The sequence below is a fragment of the Mustela nivalis genome (genome assembly GCF_964662115.1).
Source record: "Mustela nivalis genome assembly, chromosome: 4".
Taxonomy (NCBI): Eukaryota; Metazoa; Chordata; class Mammalia; order Carnivora; family Mustelidae; genus Mustela; species Mustela nivalis.
The window spans coordinates 105035003-105055966 of NC_139023.1; the positions used below are offsets into that span (position 1 = coordinate 105035003).

Consider the following 20964-nt stretch of genomic DNA (forward strand, 5'->3'; position numbering starts at 1 on the left):
TTTTGTAAGGGAGAACCTGTCTCCCAGTGATATTACCTGAAATGACTTTTAAGTTAAGCAAACTAATTCATCTGCATCTCTGCATCACAGAAGTCCATTTCCTCCCTCCCTACTGATGCGTAATTCACTCTTATTCAACCAACATTCAGACTTTGTACCAAAGCATGCATTCTGTTATCCAGCATTGGCTCTTTGGCTTGTTACCAACTTTGTGGGAAGATCCACCTACCTGGCACACACGATCTCCTGGATGTGCCACTCCCAGTGGGTTTTCCGTAGGATTTGCTGTTGTAGAGTATTTCATCTCTGTTGTGGCCTTAATGACTCCATCACAGTAGATGCGGACTTTGACAGAGCCAGCAGGAAAATCTTGGAAACGCAAACAAGAGTTAGGAGCTGAGTATGCAATGCATGTATCCTGTTTTTATATCTTTTAGAGAATATGAAAGAATATTTAAGAATTCATAACAATTTTACTGACTTCTAGAACTAAATGTGTTCTTTTTTATCCTTTGTATCCAAAGAATTTAATGTACAATTTTAGACTTAATTAAATAAAACCTTACAAGATTGGAACATGCTAAAATTATGGTAAAAACAAAGCCCTAAATCCTTTTTTCCTACTACTAAACCTTCTTTTTTTGGTATAATCTATAATTATCTTTACATAATACTTTAGAATATAGAAGGATACAGTCATTCATTTAAAGTTGTGTATCTGTTAATAACCTTAAGAAAATTCTCATTTATTATAGGCAAGTTTCTCAAAGTTGTATTTGGAAAGAGAAAGAATAGGACTCGACTGAAATTATCAAACTCTTATGAAATTGATTACAGTGAAAAACGTGGGAAGGCGAGGTTTAATACCCTGCTTTTTAAGTACTAGTTATACTATACATTCATCAAAACCTTATTTTTTAAAAGATTTTATTTATTTATTTGAGAGAGAGAGCATGAGAGGAGAGAAAGTCAGAGGGAGAAGCAGACTTCCCGTGCAGCTGGGAGCCCAATGCAGAGCTCAATCCCAGGACTCCAGGATCATGACCTGAGCTGAAGGCAGTTGCTTTACCAACTGAGCCACCCAGGCTCTCCTCATCAAAACCCTTTATGTGAACAAGTTTTTCAAAGTGACTGATATGATGCCTTGTGAATTCTGCATTAACATAACAACAGAGTTAGCGCTTCCTAAGAATTTTGGGATTGATATGAAGGAATAACAATAAAAAATCATTTCAGCAAGAAAGTTATTTTGTTTTATTATAACAAAAGTAAACAAAATTAAGCCTTGATATCCATTTGCTTTAAAAAATTCTGACTCTCTGTCATGGAGATATTTCCCAAATTCTCCTGGAAAACTGTTACCCAGACATCTGGGGGTTGGATTATAAGCCATTTGGTACAAGATCATAAAAACCTGTTCTAACCTCAGGCACCTGATGAAGCTTTGAATATTTAGAAGTTTCTAAGGTTTAAACATTAATTTCACCTTATCTCCTGAAGAGATTAAAGGACCTCTTATAATTTTGCTCAGAGAGATTTAAAGCTAACAAAAGCAATCTTAAGCTTAAGTAGATCGAGAAGCTGTAATTTTCTCTTTCCATACTGCTTGACTAGACACCTAACCTGTATTATAAAGAATATATATGTATAAAAGTTCTCTCCTCCCAAAATAAGTCCATCCAGAAGATAATGTAACATGATGTACATCTCATCAGCTGAAGCTGTCCACATATAGTAAAGAGAGTTCTGGAGTTACTCTAGTCAAAGGAAATAAATTTTGGTAGATTTTAGAAAGATTATTTTTTTTAAAGATTTTATTTATTTATTTGACAGAGATCACAAGTATGTAGAGAGGAAGGCAGAGAGAGAGGAGGGAAGCAGGCTCCCCGCTGAGCAGTGAGCCCGATGTGGGGCTCCATCCCAGGACCCTAAGATCACGACCTGGGCTGAAGGCAGGGGCCTTAACCCACTGAGCCACCCAGGCGCCTCTAGAAAGACGATTTTGAAAGAAGATATCAATTTTGTTTTTCAAAAAAGAGATGAGAGTTTGCGATGGGATGATCACCTTCTGAAAGAAAGTTGGGTGACGAATCATGAGAGATATAAGATGAGAATATTTTGTTTGGTAGTTCTTTGATACAGGATGCTTAAAATATCCAAATTCTTTAAAATCTAACTTGAAAGCAAATGAACTGATTTTTGATAACTTGTACCATTAGATCTATTGATAATGATGTTGATTTTAGAATAATCTTCCCAAGAGATGTCCTTTGAAGTACTGTCTTTGCTGTATACATTTTCTTATCTGTTGAATGTCAGTTAGTAAATCAAGACCTTGGAAGATTCCTTATGGATTCATCTGGCTGGGAGGCCCTTCTTAAATATGTATTGTTGAATTGGTCTTTTCATAAACAGCACCCTGTTCCACTTGAGCACTATTTTATTTTGAGTGTGGCCATTAATGTACCTACATTTTATAGCTCTTTAATAAAAATAAAAGCCAATTAATTTAAGGACTCAGAAGAGAAGGAAAGTGAATTCTCCTACTTGCTGTGTAAAGTCAGGAAGTAACATTTAACACTGGAAATACAAACAAGTATAAGTTAAGATCACCAAACCCAGCAATGGTATTAGAGTCCAGCAATGGAGAGGAGAAAAGGCTCATAGTGTAAGAAGATGGAACTTCTTGCACACATCAAACACAGATACATAAGAAAGCAAACTTATAGCGGAGAAACAGCAAAAAAGAAATTCTACTCAAATTTCAAATCTCAAGGCCCAGGCCATTTAAAATTCTTCGTCAACCTGCATTGACTCTGGGATTTAAAGAACAACAGACTGCCCTTCCAGATGAGAGACAACAGACCGAAACAGTTTATGGAAAACATGATCTAAAATGTTTTCGAATAGTCAGAACTACCTTCATTAATTCTTTAAAAATACATATTTCACAAATCCAATAACTTAAAAGCTACTTGCTTTCTATATTTCCACTCTCTGTGAAGCTGTGTGTTCCTTTATCAACCAACTTCAGGCTTTTATCACATAGTAAACCTTACATGAACCCACCTAACGTTTCCATGGGAACTGAAATCAATATGGTTTTCTTTTGATTATAACATTATTTTATTTTTAAATAAATATTGGTAGCTTCAAAACTTTGGTCATGACTAAAAATTGGTTACAATTTAATATATATTAAAACTGCTCTTTTCAATTATGATAGTTAGAAAAACTTATCAGTTGTTATTTACCTATGTAGGTTAAGCATAATATTTGGCACACCCTAAATAAAATATTTTTTGAACTCTTTTAATGAAATATGAAATTATAATTTACATTATCCAGGACAGTTTCTTAATTAACAAGAGATTCTATATCTTTGTGGGCATTTTTACATTTCTTTCAACTTTTAATTTGTTGTCACCCTGCTGTGCAAAGTATTTTTCTTGCTGAGCTACACATACCAGAGGAATACCATCTTCCTTCTGAGTAAACATTAATTGATATTTCTAGTTTAGAGACCTCACGTGTATTTTTATAACTTTTGGCATAAGCAGAGACTACTGCAAGTTCCTGAGTAACTTCGAATTCCTTTAGCACAAGGCAGTTCCTGTCAGTAATAAACTTGTGGATACCATTAGAAAGGTGTGTTTTTTAGAAAACAGAGTAACTACAAGTGTATGAATTTATTAATCTGAGAGGAAAAGAAGACAGAATTAGAGGATATTTTGTCAAATAAAAAAATCAGGTTAAGCTATGGTAGTATGTGAGAAGGGAAAGAGACCATTTAGAAAAAGATTTCTTCACTGGTTGGTAAATTGTACTTGAATATAATTTTGATTTTTTTCTAAATTGCTAACAAAATTAGAAAGAAACACACATTTAAAAAGAACATTAATACAGCAAGGAGTTGTGTTGGGTGGTGAAAAATCTGAGAGCTCTGAGCACTGTAAGTAGGTTTCAGAGTATGTGACATGCCTCAGTGTTGAGTATCATTACACACACTTAAAATGACTAAGAAACTGTTCAAAGAAAGGAAGGAATAATAAGGAATAATTGTTTTATTTTACATAATTTAATTAATTAATTAATTTTATTATTAGTTGGTTTTAAGAGGTACCATTATCTAAAAGAGAATGCTAGTTGCCTATCCCAAAGTTTATTCTCATTTTAGAAACAGAATCTTGATTTTTAAATAATTAATTAATTATTTGTTTGGCTCCGCACATGACTATCTAACTAAAAAGATTAGATTTTCTGTTTTTCCTTATAGCTAGACATAACCTTGGGATTAAGCTCTGATTAATGGGATACCAGCAGATGTGTCTTGTAGAAACCTTCTCAATTTGGTAAAGCCTTCTTTATCCCAGTGTTGTGTTGATAAACTGACTTTCCAAAAAGAAAATCAAAAAGATGTGATTTATAGTTTTTGCCAATACCTGTGGTGTATATACTTCCACCATGGCTGATTTCAAGTAACCAAAGACTATGGACTGAATTATGTTCCCTCTACCCCACAATTCCTATGTTGAAGCCCTAACCCTCCAAGGTGACTGTGTTTAGAGATAACACCTGTAATGAGATAATTAAAGTTAAACTGAAGTCAGAAGGTAGGGCCCTTATCTAATAGGACTGGTATCCTTTTAAGAAGAGAAAGAGACACCAGAAGTGCCATGCACTGAGAAAAGGCCATATGAAGACAGAGCAAGAAGGTAGCCAACTACAAGCCAAGGAGAGAAATATTGCCAAAAACCAGCTTTTTGCCCCTTGATTTTAGGTTTTCAGTGTCCAGAAATGTGAGGAAAATAAATTTCTGTCCTTTAAGCCACACAGTCTGTGGAATTTTGTTATGGCAGCCAGAGGAGACTAATACACGAGGTAATGTCACTGAATATGAAGTAGAGAAGAGATGCATAGAATTGACTTTTGCAATTGGAGATGGTGATAGAAAACCACTGCTTTATCAGGCTGCTCAAAATTTGGGAGTGATAGTAAGGGTCTTAGAAGCCACCTTCCTCCATGATGATTATGGCTATACCCTAGGGACTATGGAATGGTGACTAGAAATAATTCTGCTCTGGGACAATAGTGTGAAACTGCCTTACCAGTCCTCAGTACCAGCCAGATTTAGTACACGAAGCTCTGGAGCTATGGCTATCGCACAAGAGAGTATTTATAGAAAGAAAACCACATTTTGAGTAATATGGCTGATTAAATCATGACCCAGATGATCAGAAATCAAATCATATGAGCAATTTTTCTACATCAGAAAGAGACTGGAAAGATGGAGGCCATCTTTTGAATGTGATGTAAACGTAATGGGGAAGGATCCCTAGTATGTTTCCACTTTCATTTTAGATCTTTCCATCTTAATTTGGTATTCAAAGAAGTATAGAAAAAAATTTTTAGAGACTTAAATCTGTATAGACTCTCTCTCTCTCTTTTTTAAAAGATTTTATTTATTTATTTGACACAGAGTGAGAGAGAGAGAGAGAGAGAGAGAGAGCACAAGCAGGGGAAGCAGCAGAGGGAGAGGGAGAAGCAGGCTCTCCACTGAATAGGGAGCCCAATGTGGGGCTTGATCCCAGGACCCCAGGATCATGATCTGAGTCAAAGGCAGACACCTAACTGACTGAGCCACTCAGGTGCCCCTGTATAGACTTTTATTAGATAATGTGGGATAGTAATCAAGATCTTTCCTGCCCCTAGAAATCACCAATGAGTTAATGGATTATATATGAGATACATAGAATTAAGAGCTTTCTTGAACATGATTCACCAAAGGTGAAGGGGGATGAACAAATTTGGTGGCTTTCATATCAAGAGATATAAACAGAGGACTGAGAAGATATGATGCAATATAAGGAGTACAATACTTAGAAAGATGATCCCCATAAATTTTTATTTTATTTTTATTTTTTAAAAGATTTTATTTATTTATTTGATAGACAGAGCTCACAAATAGGCAGAGAGGCAGGCAGAGAGAAAGGAGGAGGCAGGCTCCCTGAGGAGCAGAGAGCCTCGATCCCAGGACTCTGGGATCATAACCCGAGCTGAAGGCAGAGGCTTAACCCACTGAGCCACGTAGACGCCTCCCCCCCATAAATTTTTAAATGGTTTATCATATCCTATCCAGAAGCTGAGGGTGAGGTATTCCAGAAAAGCCACTCCTTATGTTTAAAGGAATTACTAGAGGGAAAGATTAATTCCTCAGCTGGATATTTAAGGGTTGTCTTGTATCTTATCTCTCTTATTTCCAAATGTCTATAAGTATTTAAAATGTAATTAGAGAAGTAGTTTTATCAACAAGGAAGTTGAGGCACTATTGGGACTTATCTAAAGTTACCCAGTAAATGGTTCAAAACAGAATAAAAACAGCTCTTTGGCCACTAGTTAATTGTTTCCTTGGCTACACTAAAGATTCTGGACAAATCACTAGCCTTTAAAGAGCATGCTGGATACTCTCCTATTCCACAACTTGTGTAGAGAAAAAAGAACTCTGTTATACTCTGCTGTTCAGTGCTGTTCAAGGAACTTTCCAAGAGGATGGATATGTTCTAATGAAGCACTTAAAATATGGTTAGTGCAACTGAGAGAATTCATTTTAAATTGCATTTAATTATAACAAAGTTTAAATAACTAGTGGTGGCTAGTGGCCACATTAGTCAGTGTACCTACAAAGCATAGTTTTCCACCTATGATTTGTGACCCACTAACATATCATGGTTATAGCTGAGTTGGTTTTGACTAGCGCTGAAAAGAAATAGTTTCTATCTCTCTATTTATATTACATGTTTTTGCATGTTTTTCACTTTTCCATTATAGTCCTTAAGACATCAATAATAGTTATTTAAAATTCCCTGTATGGTAATTCCAACATCTGTGTCATATATAAGTCTGGCCTGATATTTGCTTTTTTTCTTTAGACTGTGTTTTTTCTTGCTTTTTGGCGTGTCTTATAATTTCTTGTTGCAAACCAGATATGCTGTCTCAGGTAAAAGAACTGAAGTAGGTAGGCATGTAGTGAGAGAATTAATAATGATCTGGCTGAGAGAGGGGCCGTATTTCATGTTTGCTATAGCTGTAGATGTCAAAGGCTTCAAATTCCTCTATTATCCTTGTTTTTATCTTTCTTTTTGACCTTGGGCTTCCCTAACTACTCCTCCTCAGAAAGATTCTGCAGGTGCAGTATTTCCAGCTGTAACCTTCTGCCATTATACTGAGACCCTTTTGTGGTGGTGGTCAGGTTGGGGTGGGGGGAAGCATTCTAATCATTTCGTGTCATTAAATCTTGGTCTTTAAGTGGGCTGGTATCTTTAGGCTATCACCTTCACAAGTGTTTCTCCTGTGGCATGAATTTCTTTCCCCACCCCAAGTGAGACAGAAAAGCTAGAGGGTGCTACAACAGGATAGATATCCTTCCCCAGTGGGGATAAGGCATTGGTAAAGTAGTTTCCCTGAAGAGTAGGCTGTTGCTATGGAGATTATACGGGGAGTATTTCACCATAATTATTTTTCCCCTATCCTTGGCAGAGCCTCTAGAAGATCTTCCTTAGAGCTTCACTATGTGAACCTGGTAAGATTCCTCGAGGTGACTCCCTCAAAACTAGGGACGTCCTCAGGAATTTCTTACTCTTGAGCTAGTTCACACTCTACCCTTAGTAATTGATCAAAATTACCATTTAAGTGTGCCTATCACTTTATGGCACCAGTGACTTCTGCTCCAGCCAAGCAGATCTTAGATGTCACTCTTCTGATTCACTTTCCTTTCAAGATTCTGGGATAGTGGTTTGCCCACAACCTTAGTTCTCCGAGGAGCTCAGAAAAAGTCACTGATTTTCAGTTTGTTTAGCTTTTTCTTGTTGTATAGGACTGACAACTTCCAAGTTCTTTACTTATCAAGGCTAAAATTGTTACTCTCATGACAACTTTTTAAACCTTTGCTTTAACTGTATTTCTGAGTATGTACTGAGTTATAATGTAAAATGTAGCTCCTGCTAAGGTTACAAAAATGTTAAGGAACAGTAGTATGAGGCAGAAAAAACAAGACTCTGGGGCCACTTCTGTGGAGGCATGTCCCACACACTTTCATGGAACCATCCTATATATTCCAACACCTGGTAAGAAAATTTCTCATTAATTTCCAGAATATATTCACTGAAAATAAGAATAGGAAGGGTTAAAGAACATAACTGGTAAACAGTGGTTTATTTATTTTTTACTACAAATGTGCTATTCAATCACATAGCATATGGCCTGGCATATCTTGAAAGATATAGACTATTAGTTTTCTGCTTTTCTGAAAAACATTTGAATTTTGACATAATTTGTTCTTTGTATTGCTTTTAGCTACAGGTAAGCTGAACATATAATCTTAATGTGAATAATTTTACTTGACACTTTAATTTGCTATTTGGGAAATATTATCTAAGTACTTCTTAATTTGCAATATTGATTTTTCTGTACCAATTTTAGTCTAACTAGATTTAGTTTAAACTTGAAAACTTATTAGTTAGAAATTAATGTTCATTAAATCATTTTAAAATGTGGCACAAGTAAATAAGGGGCTTTGGGAAGAAAAAGAAAAGAGACAAAGTTCTTTTTCATCTTGCTTCTGCATATCCTTGCCCATAAACAGGGAACAGTGTCTGAAATGTTTGTAAGTGCCTTGTATACAGTCCTTCCCTTTCTATAATTCAACTCTGACCTAACCTGTGCAAGGAAATCCATAGAGGAAATGAATGCATTTCATAACACAATAGAAATGCTTATAAATGTCTGTAAATGGTCTTCATAATAGCTACCTTCCAAAAGAAAAAAAAGAAAAAGTTCAGGATGAATTTCACATCATGTTTAATTTTAAATGTTTTTATACAGGGGAGGAGTCAAGATGGCGGAGAAGTAGCAGGCCGAGACTACTTCAGCTAGCCGGAGATCAGCTAGATAGCTTATCTAAAGATTGCAAACACCTGCAAATCCATCAGCAGATCAAAGAGAAGAAGAACAGCAATTCTGGAAACAGAAAAACAACCACTTTCTGAAAGGTAGGACCGGGCGGAGAAGTGAATCCAAAGCGACGGGAAGATAGACCCCGGGGGGAGGGGCCGGCTCCCGGCAAGCAGCGGAGCAACCGCGCACAAAATCAGGACTTTTAAAAGTCTGTTCCGCTGAGGGACATCGCTCCAGAGGCTACCCGGGGCAAAGCCCACACGGGGTCAGCGTGGCCTCAGGGCCCGCAGGGTCACAGAAGGATCGGGGGTGTCTGAGTGTCGCAGAGCTTGCGGGTATTGGAACGGGAAAGCCGGCCACAGAGACAGAGCCGACAGTAAGCTCGCAGCTCGGGGTGACCTTGAACCGGTTGCAGGCTCGGTGAGCTCGGAGCGCGGCCGGAGGTCAGGCAGACGGGAGTAACTGAGCGCGGTTCTCTGGGCGCGCACTGAGGAGTGCGGCCCTGGGCTCTCAGCTCCTCCAGGCCGGAGACCAGGAGGCCGCCATTTGTATTCCCGTCCTCCGGAACTCTACGGAAAGCGCTCAGAAGCGGATTACTCACCCCGGCCCCCCGGGTAAAAGCGGTGCAATTCCGCCTGGGGCAAGACACTTGAGAATCACTACAACAGGCCCCTCCCCCAGAAGATCAACAAGAAATCCAGCCGAGACCAAGTTCACCTACCAAAGAGTGCGGTTTCAATACCAAGGAGAGCAGCAGAATTCTAGAGGAGGAGAAAGCAAAGCACGGACTCATGGCTTTTTCCCTGTGATTTTTTTTAGTCTTGCGGTTAATTTAATTTAATTTTTTTCTTTTTCTTTTTCTTTTTTTTTTTTTTTTTTTTGCCTTCGGGTAAAATTTTTTTTTTAAACTGTTACCTTTTTCTTTTTTAATGATTTTTTTACTAGTTTATCTAATACATATATATTTTTTCTTTTTTATATTTTTCTTAGGTGTTTTCTTTTTTAAAAAAATTCTTTTTTTTTTCTCTTTTTTCTTTTTTTTTTTATTGTTTCCTTTTTGAACCACTTTTTATCCCCTTTCTCCCCCTTCACGATTTTGGATCTCTTCTAATTTGGTTAAAGCATATTTTCCTGGGGTTGTTGCCACCCTTTTAGTATTTTACTTGCCCCTTCATATACTCTTATCTGGACAAAATGACAAGACGGAAAAATTTAACACAAAAAAAAGAACAAGAGGCAGTACCGAAGGCTAGGGACCTAATCAATACAGACATTGGTAAAATGTCAGACCTAGAGTTCAGAATGACAATTCTCAAGGTTCTAGCCGGGCTCGAAAAAGGCATGGAAGATATTAGAGAATCCCTCTCGAGAGATATAAAAGCCCTTTCTGGAGAAATAAAAGAACTAAAATCTAACCAAGTTGAAATCAAAAAAGCTATTAATGAGGTGCAATCAAAAATGGAGGCTCTCACTGCTAGGATAAATGAGGCAGAAGAAAGAATTAGTGATATAGAAGACCAAATGACAGAGAATAAAGAAGCTGAGCAAAAGAGGGACAAACAGCTACTGGACCATGAGGGGAGAATTCGAGAGATAAGTGACACCATAAGACGAAACAACATTAGAATAATTGGGATTCCAGAAGAAGAAGAAAGAGAGAGGGGAGCAGAAGGTATACTAGAGAGAATTATTGGGGAGAATTTCCCCAATATGGCAAAGGGAACAAGCATCAAAATTCAGGAGGTTCAGAGAACGCCCCTCAAAATCAATAAGAATAGGCCCACACCCCGTCACCTAATAGTAAAATTTACAAGTCTCAGTGACAAAGAGAAAATCCTGAAAGCAGCCCGGGAAAAGAAGTCTATAACATACAATGGTAAAAATATTAGATTGGCAGCTGACTTATCCACAGAGACCTGGCAGGCCAGAAAGAGCTGGCATGATATTTTCAGAGCACTAAATGAGAAAAACATGCAGCCCAGAATACTATATCCAGCTAGGCTATCATTGAAAATAGAAGGAGAGATTAAAAGCTTCCAGGACAAACAACAACTGAAAGAATTTGCAAACACCAAACCAGCTCTACAGGAAATCTTGAAAGGGGTCCTCTAAACAAAGAGAGAACCTACAAGTGGTAGATCAGAAAGGAACAGAGACCATATACAGTAACAGCCACCTTACAGGCAATACAATGGCCCTAAATTCATATCTCTCAATAGTTACCCTGAATGTTAATGGGTTAAATGCCCCTGTCAAAAGACACAGGGTATCAGAATGGATAAAAAAACAAAACCCATCTATATGTTGCCTCCAAGAAACACATTTTAAGCCCGAAGACACCTCCAGATTTAAAGTGAGGGGGTGGAAAAGAATTTACCATGCTAATGGACATCAGAAGAAAGCAGGAGTGGCAATCCTTATATCAGATCAATTAGATTTTAAGCCAAAAACTATAATAAGAGATGAGGAAGAACACTATATAATACTCAAAGGGTCTGTCCAACAAGAAGATTTAACAATTTTAAATATCTATGCCCCCAACGTGGGAGCAGCCAACTATATAAACCAATTAATAACAAAATCAAAGAAACACATCAACAATAATACAATAATAGTAGGGGACTTTAACACCCCTCACTGAAATGGACAGATCATCCAAGCAAAAGATCAGCAAGGAAATAAAGGCCTTAAACGACACACTGGACCAGATGGACATCACAGATATATTCAGAACATTTCATCCCAAAGCAACAGAATACACATTCTTCTCTAGTGCACATGGAACATTCTCCAGAATAGATCACATCCTCGGTCCTAAATCAGGACTCAACCGGTATCAAAAGATTGGGATCATTCCCTGCATATTTTCAGACCACAATGCTCTAAAGCTAGAACTCAACCACAAAAGGAAGTTTGAAAAAAACCAAAATACATGGAGACTAAACAGCATCCTTCTAAAGAATGAATGGGTCAACCGGGAAATTAAAGAAGAATTGAAAAAAATCATGGAAACAAATGATAATGAAAATACAACGGTTCAAAATCTGTGGGACACAACAAAGGCAGTCCTGAGAGGAAAATATATAGCGGTACAAGCCTTTCTCAAGAAACAAGAAAGGTCTCAGGTACACAATCTAACCCTACACCTAAAGGAGCTGGAAAAAGAACAAGAAAGAAACCCTAAGCCTAGCAGGAGAAGAGAAATCATAAAGATCAGAGCAGAAATCAATGAAATAGAAACCAAAAAAACAATAGAACAAATCAACGAAACTAGGAGCTGGTTCTTTGAAAGAATTAATAAAATTGATAAACCCCTGGCCCGACTTATCAAAAAGAAAAGAGAAAGGACCCAAATAAATAAAATCATGAATGAAAGAGGAGAGATCACAACTAACACCAAAGAAATACAAACTATTATAAGAACATACTATGAGCAACTCTACGGCAATAAATTTGACAATCTGGAAGAAATGGATGCATTCCTAGAAACATATAAACTACCACAACTGAACCAGGAAGAAATAGAAAGCCTGAACAGACCCATAACCAGTAAGGAGATTGAAACAGTCATTAAAAATCTCCAAACAAACAAAAGCCCAGGGCCAGACGGCTTCCCGGGGGAATTCTACCAAACATTTAAAGAAGAACTAATTCCTATTCTCCTAAAACTGTTCCAAAAAATAGAAATGGAAGGAAAACTTCCAAACTCATTTTATGAGGCCAGCATCACCTTGATCCCAAAACCAGGCAAGGATCCCACCAAAAAAGAGAGCTATAGACCGATATCCTTGATGAACACAGATGCGAAAATACTCAACAAAATACTAGCCAATAGGATTCAACAGTACATTAAAAAGATTATTCACCACGACCAAGTGGGATTTATTCCAGGGCTGCAAGGTTGGTTCAACATCCGCAAATCAGTCAATGTGATACAACACATCAATAAAAGTAAGATCAAGAACCATATGATACTCTCAATAGATGCTGAAAAAGCATTTGACAAAGTACAGCATCCCTTCCTGATCAAAACTCTTCAAAGTGTAGGGATAGAGGGCACATACCTCAATATCATCAAAGCCATCTATGAAAAACCCACCGCAAATATCATTCTCAATGGAGAAAAACTGAAAGCTTTTCCGCTAAGGTCAGAAACACGGCAGGGATGTCCATTATCACCACTGCTATTCAACATAGTACTAGAGGTCCTAGCCTCAGCAATCAGACAACAAAAGGAAATTAAAGGCATCCAAATCGGCAAAGAAGAAGTCAAATGATCACTCTTCGCAGATGATATGATACTATATGTGGAAAACCCAAAAGACTCCACTCCAAAACTGCTAGAACTTATACAGGAATTCAGTAAAGTGTCAGGATATAAAATCAATGCACAGAAATCAGTTGCATTTCTCTACACCAACAGCAAGACAGAAGAAAGGGAAATTAAGGAGTCAATCCCATTTACAATTGCACCCAAAACCATAAGATACCTAGGAATAAACCTAACCAAAGAGACACAGAATCTATACTCAGAAAACTATAAAGTACTCATGAAAGAAATTGAGGAAGACACAAAGAAATGGAAAAATGTTCCATGCTCCTGGATTGGAAGAATAAATATTGTGAAAATGTCTATGCTACCTAAAGCAATCTACACATTTAATGCAATTCCTATCAAAGTACCATCCATCTTTTTCAAAGAAATGGAACAAATAATTCTAAAATTTATATGGAACCAGAAAAGACCTCAAATAGCTAAAGGGATATTGAAAAAGAAAGCCAACGTTGGTGGCATCACAATCCCGGACTTCAGGCTCTATTACAAAGCTGTCATCATCAAGACAGCATGGTACTGGCACAAAAACAGACCCATAGATCAATGGAACAGAATAGAGAGCTCAGAAATAGACCCTCAAATCTATGGTCAACTCATCTTCGACAAAGCAGGAAAGAATGTCCAATGGAAAAAAGACAGCCTCTTCAATAAATGGTGCTGGGAAAATTGGACAGCCACATGCAGAAAAATGAAATTGGACCATTTCCTTACACCACACACAAAAGTAGACTCAAAATGGATGAAGGACCTCAATGTGCGAAAGGAATCCATCAAAATCCTTGAGGAGAACACAGGCAGCAACCTCTTCGACCTCAGCCGCAGCAACATCTTCCTAGGAACAACGCAAAAGGCAAGGGAAGCAAGGGCAAAAATGAACTATTGGGATTTCATCAAAATCAAAAGCTTTTGCACAGCAAAGGAAACAGTTAACAAAATCAAAAGACAACTGACAGAATGGGAGAAGATATTTGCAAACGACATATCAGATAAAGGACTAGTGTCCAGAATCTATAAAGAACTTAGCAAACTCAACACCCAAAGAACAAATAATCCAATCAAGAAATGGGCAGAGGACATGAACAGACATTTCTGCAAAGAAGACATCCAGATGGCCAACAGACACATGAAAAAGTGCTCCATATCACTCGGCATCAGGGAAATACAAATCAAAACCACAATGAGATATCAACTCACACCAGTCAGAATGGCTAAAATCAACAAGTCAGGAAATGACAGATGCTGGCGAGGATGCGGAGAAAGGGGAACCCTCCTACACTGTTGGTGGGAATGCAAGCTGGTGCAACCTCTCTGGAAAACAGCATGGAGGTTCCTCAAAATGTTGAAAATAGAACTGCCCTATGACCCAGCAATTGCACTATTGGGTGTTTACCCTAAAGATACAAACGTAGTGATCCAAAGGGGCACGTGTACTCGAATGTTTATAGCAGCAATGTCCACAATAGCCAAACTATGGAAAGAACCTAGATGTCCATCAAGAGATGAATGGATCAAGAAGATGTGGTATATATACACAATGGGATACTATGCAGCCATCAAAAGAAATGAAATCTTGCCATTTGCGACAACATGGATGGAACTAGAGCATATCATGCTTAGCGAAATAAGTCAAGCGGAGAAAGACAACTATCATATGATCTCCCTGATATGAGGAAGTGGTGGTGCAACATGGGGGCTTAAGTGGGTACGAGTAGAATAAATGAAAGAAGATGGGATTGGGAGGGAGACAAACCATAAGTGACTCTTAATCTCACAAAACATACTGAGGGTTGCTGGGGGGAGGGGTTTTGGGAGAAGGGGGTGGGATTATGGACATTGGGGAGGGTATGTGTTTTGGTGAGTGCTGTGAAGTGTGTAAACCTGGTGATTCACAGACCTGTACCCCTGGGGATAAAAATATATGTTTATAAAAAATAAAAAATTATATTAAAAAAATGTTTTTATACATGTATAGATTCATAATAATATTGTGTACTTTTGGGTGCCTGAGTGGCTCAGTCGTTAAGCATCTGCCTTCGGCTCAGGTCATGATCCCAGGGTCTTGGACTTGAGTCCTGAATTGGGCTCCCTGCTCAGTGGGGAGACTGCTTCTCTCTCTTCACTCCCCCTGCTTATATTCCCACTCTTGCTGTCTCTCTTAAATAAATAAATAAATAATGGAGGTTCCTCAAAATGTTGAAACTAGAACTGCCCTATGACCCAGCAATTGCACTACTGGGTATTTACCCTAAAGATACAAATGTAGTGATCCGAAGGGGCACATGCATCCGAATGTTTATAGCACTTCTTTTGATGGCTGCATAGTATTCCATTGTGTATACATACCACATCTTCTTGATCCATTCAACTGTTGATGGACATCTAGGTTCTTTCCATAGTTTGACTATTGTGGACATTGCTGCTATAAACCTGGTGATTCACAGACCTGTACCCCTGGGGATAAAAATATATGTTTATAAAAAAAAAAAAGTGAATGCGAATGTTTATAGCAGCAATGTCCACAATAGCCAAACTATGGAAAGAACCTAAATGTCCATCAACAGATGAATGGATAAAGAAGATGTGGTATACATACACAATGGAATACTATGCAGCCATTAAAAGAAATGAAATCTTGCCATTTGTGACAACATGGATGGAACTAAAGTGTATCATGCTTAGCGAAATAAGTCAAGCGGAGAAAGACAACTATCATATGATCTCCCTGATATGAGGAAGTGGTGATGCAACATGGGGGCTTAAGTGGGTAGGAGAAGAATAAATGAAACAAGATGGGATTGGGAGGGAGACAAAACATAAGTGAGTCTTAAGCTCACAAAACAAACTGAGGGTTGCTGGGGGGAGGAGGGTTGAGAGAAGGGGGGTGGGGTTATGGACACTGGGGAGGATATGTGCTTTGGTGAGTGCTGTGAAGTGTGTAAACCGGGCGATTCACAGACCTGTACCCCTGGGGATAAAAATATATGTTTATAAAAAATAAAAAATTCAAATAAATAAATAAAATCTTAAAAAAAAAGATTGTGTTATTTTTTTGGTAAAAAATTTTTACAAATTTCACATTTAAGAAGTATCACAAAGTAATTTTATTCTCTGATTATTAAATGATATTATAAATTCAAAAACCAAGCAGTCCTACATTTATATCAAAACATTCAGAAATTAACATAGTAGACTGTGATTTTAGTACAATTATTGTGGCAGGTGTGGCTATTCTATCTGGAATTTTAAATCTGCTACACTATCATGCTGCAAGCAAAGGGGGATAATAAAATGGTTAACCTCATAAATTAAATAAGGAAAAGAGGGAAATTATATATAGATATGGTACCATGATGATAAATAGTGAAAAAGAATTATGATTTCCAAAGCATCCAAATTCACAAGCTTGGCAAAAAGAAAGAAAAAAAAAGGAAAGGATAACATTCATGAACAAAAATCCAAATGTTCATTAATCCTATTAGAATAAAGCATATAGTTTTAGTTCCATATTTAGTCACTGATATATATTAAAGGGTTCTCTGCTTATATATTTAAAACGATGTGCTATTGCAGGCAGTCATTTCACCACATGGTCCACAAGCTAATTTCTCATAATTTACACATTCATACTTTTGGGAATCCAGATTACTAATAACCACCTTGGGTATGTGAAAGCTACACACAGGAAACACCTGCAGAACAATCTTAGTTTCTGTAAGGAAGTGAAACCATTTATCATAAATTTATTGAAAGAAACTCAGGATGATGTTTTATATTTATTAATGCATAAAAAACTTTCTTACCTAAAGCTTTCATACACCAGATTGTCTTATTCCAACGGGTTGGCTGTGTCCTAATGTGTTTACTATTTGTTGTAAATTCAACCTCCACAGCATCACCAATGACTTCATCTCTCAAAATAATAAATATTTCACCAGGATTCTGTAAGATAAAAAATATTACCCAATTAGGGTCTTGAAAAGGTCTACCTTAACCAACAGAACACATTATATTTATTAATGACAGAATCTGTGCATGATAATTGTCTTCCACCATGTCCATATTTTCAATTATATTCAGAAATAAAATACGTAAATGTGATTCTCACTACATTTTAACTTTATCAACTTGGTGTCTATTTTGTCTTCATTCCCATCTTTGGCAACTGAAAAAACAGTGAGGACACAGTTGTTCTCTTTTTGTCTTGAGCCTTCCCCGTTCTTTAGGCTCCCTTCTCTCAGGGTAATAAGCATCACTTCACAGACCTATTCTGCAACCAAATCCTTTTTTTCCTAAAATCTTTTTTCCTTCACTCTTCTAGAACTTGGTACATTTATCCATAAATGAGAGGGTTGAATAAGTTTAGCTCTAGGATCTCTTAATATTTTATTTTATTTATTTATTTTTAAAAGATTTTATTTATTTATTTGTCAGAGAGAGAGCACAAGCAGGCAGAGTGGCAGGCAGAGGCAGAGAGAGAAGCAGGCTCCCTGCTGGACAAGGAACCAGATGCGGGACTCAATCCCAGGACCTCGGGATCATGACCTGAGCTGAAGGCAGTGGCCCAACCAGCTGAGCCATCCAGGTGTCCCCATCTCTTAAAATTTTAGATACGAGTTTTAATGTCCAATATTTTAAACATCCAAAAGTTTTAAATTTTACCTAACAGAGGTTCTCTGGTTACTCTTTATTTGTGATGAGTATCTGTGAGAGTTACTGAGTTGATAAAGGTTATAAATCTAAAAGTATCAAGATTTTATTGAGGTCAAAAAGCTAAATCTCTGTACATAAGGCAAAAAAGTTTTTTGAAAACTCTTTTGGAAAAAGATCCAGAAAAAATAATTAGGGATAAAAAGATTGACATTTATACAGATATTATTCCTTCTTTTTGAAGGAATAAATATTTGTTAAGCATCTATGTTATACTAGGAATTATGTGAAGCACTTTTAATAGAAGGATATTTCCTTTAATCCTAATCAAAATATACACACACTGAAGCAAAAATGGAAGGCTATTAGTTTTCTCTTTTAAGAATAGGGTAGCTAATACAGAGAGTTACATTCCGAGGATTAATCAGAACTATCTATATCAAAATCTATACTCTACATTGTGCTGTTTAACCCTTCAAAATGACCAAAATGAAAATACCATTTTTATGTTTATCTCCGATAGCACCTTCAAAGTCAAACTAAATTTCAGTCTCTCACAAAATAAACAGAAACCTCATTTATATCCTCTTACAAAACTGTGTTTACCCAAGAGTCATTAACTTCAAAGTTCTCTTATTTAAAAGCTATCTCTCTAAGCATAAATCACTTACAGATAAAACTTACATCTTTAATGCTCTGTACCAAAGTGTCTCTATGAATACGTTGATGTCGCAAAACTGGTTCAGCTGACACACTTCCACTTCAGGAATTTTTCCACCAGAGTCTAGTGCTCCCAAATATTTGTCTGAAGGATATTTTAAACTAAATTTCGCATCAATTACATTGCCAATGGAGGAAAGATGCCACTATTCCAGCTAACACACATTCCCACGTGTCAAGAATGTCTCCCTGTTTCTTTCCCTATGCCTCACCAAGACACTGCTTCATGTAATCCCTGAGGTCAGGGATGTGAGCCCCTCTAGTTCCTCACATCTGATACCTCCTCTTCACAGGACCTCATGTTTAGCTCAATTTTTTAAGTTCCTTTGTTGCTCACATCTGTCACCTTATTCCAAATCTTTAATGACTTCCTATTGACTTTGGCCCAGATCCCTAAGATCCTCTGCTTCAAAGTTCTTCAGAGCTCTCTTTCATAGGTTCACCATGTCTTGTTTAACTTTGACCCATCCCCTCCCAAACTTAGTAAGCCTAAGCAACCTCTCTCAATGTTTTATTCACCTATCTAACTCATTCTCATTCAGAAAGGCTCACACAGGCTGCTTCTTATGCATCAGATTCCCGCCTTAATAAAGGGCAGGACTCCACCTTTCAACCATTTCCAAATGACAGTTTTAAATAAAAGACAAGCATACTGACCACCCCAAATGAGGCACTGACATCTGCATTTGTACCCAGGGCCAGCTTCATGGGTGTATGACCTGTGCAGTTACACAGGCCCTCTACTTAGAAGGCCCTGCACTTGGTTTAATGTTCTGCTGTCATCACTGCCTTAAAGTGCTTATTAATTTGAACAAGGGCCTCTACATTTTCATTTTGCACCAGGTCTATTTGTACATAATGTTGGCATGCCATTTACTTCCTACTCTCCCTCCATCTCTCTACACTTATCCTCTCTGTCAAGGTCTGACTCGGGTTTCATAAGCTCCATAAATCCTCCCTAAACTTCAGCCCATAATAACTTTCTTTTTTTTTCTTTTTTAAGATTTTATTTATTTATTTGACAGACAGAGATCACAAGTAGGCAGAGAGGCAGGCAGAGAGAGGTAGGGGTAGGGATGAGCAGAGAGCCCAATGTGGGGCTTGATCCCAGGACCCTGAGATCATGATCCGGGCTGAAGGCAGAGGCTTTAACCTACTGAGCCACCCAGGCGCCCCCCATAATAACTTTCAAAGGAATTATGGAACATTTCACACCCATATTCCTCTTTCCTAAGTCACGCCCTCTGCTCTTAATTAGTTATTTGTGTCTTTGTCTTGGCTTCCTAGCTAGATTTTCAAATCCTGAAGTATTTTTTAATTTTTTCCATATCTTTGTGGCATCTTGCAAGAATTATGTACATAGGAGACAATCTGTACATATTTTTAAAATTTAGATGGAATAAGCCTGTTAAAACACGACATTTTAAAACTCAACATGCCCAACTCTACTCCTTACACGCCTCAGGACTCCCAGCTTCATCTGTTTCCTGCACCTCCACAGAGGAAGTGGCCTGCTCTAGGAAGGAAGGCCTGCATTATCCAGCCTTGTCCTTAACTATTATGAACATGTTAATTAAAAATATAATTGTGTGGGTACACTTAATTCAATAGAGAAAGTACTAGACACTCAAATAATCATAAATTTGGTTTTATCAGTTATGAAGCTACTATTTTGCTCTCAATCTTTCTGACTCATCTGTTTATCCCTTATTTGATTCTGAATATTCAGAGACAGAAAGAATTCTGATAATCATCACTTCCAAAGTCTGAAGTTTTGTGACACTGGTCACAAAGCTTGAGACCTAAACAAAAGAATTAGAACTTGGTCTATAATATGACATACAAATGGTGAAGTTTCTGGTTCTGCTAGGGTTGTTGTCTTTAGGCTTTAAGGATATATTATATGCAGGCAACAAAGGCTTTTTATCCCAGTGGATCATCATGACTTTTGTGCACAGACCAATGGCTCTTTCCTTGTATCCATGCCTACTTTAATAGGCATGAGGTTAGCAATCATAGTTCCATGGGTTTTATTAAGCCAGAACTGTACAGGTTCCTACAGCTCACCTCTATCTGACCCATCACAGCACAGTGAGGATTAGGTTCTGGCAATTGTTCCAAATTTGGCTGTTAATTCTCACCTCCAGGATTACCTAGAAAGCTCTTAGAACTGCCAATATACAGGCCATAACCCACAGTGTTTATATCTGAATCCTTGGGCATAGGATTCAGGCATTTTTTATATATATATTTTATATATAGATAATTTCTTTGAGAGAGAGACTGAGAGAGAGAGCACAAGCATGGGA

The 20964-nt window shown here is 37.5% G+C and overlaps 1 protein-coding gene across 1 annotated transcript in view; it reads right to left on the reverse strand.

Annotated features, from left to right (window-relative positions):
• Positions 1-20964, reverse strand: part of BANK1 (B cell scaffold protein with ankyrin repeats 1) — a 304381-nt gene that overhangs the window by 200247 nt on the left and 83170 nt on the right. The window contains 2 exon segments of the mRNA XM_082729053.1: positions 230-369; positions 17089-17227. Coding sequence (XP_082585179.1) covers positions 230-369; positions 17089-17227 — 279 coding nt within the window.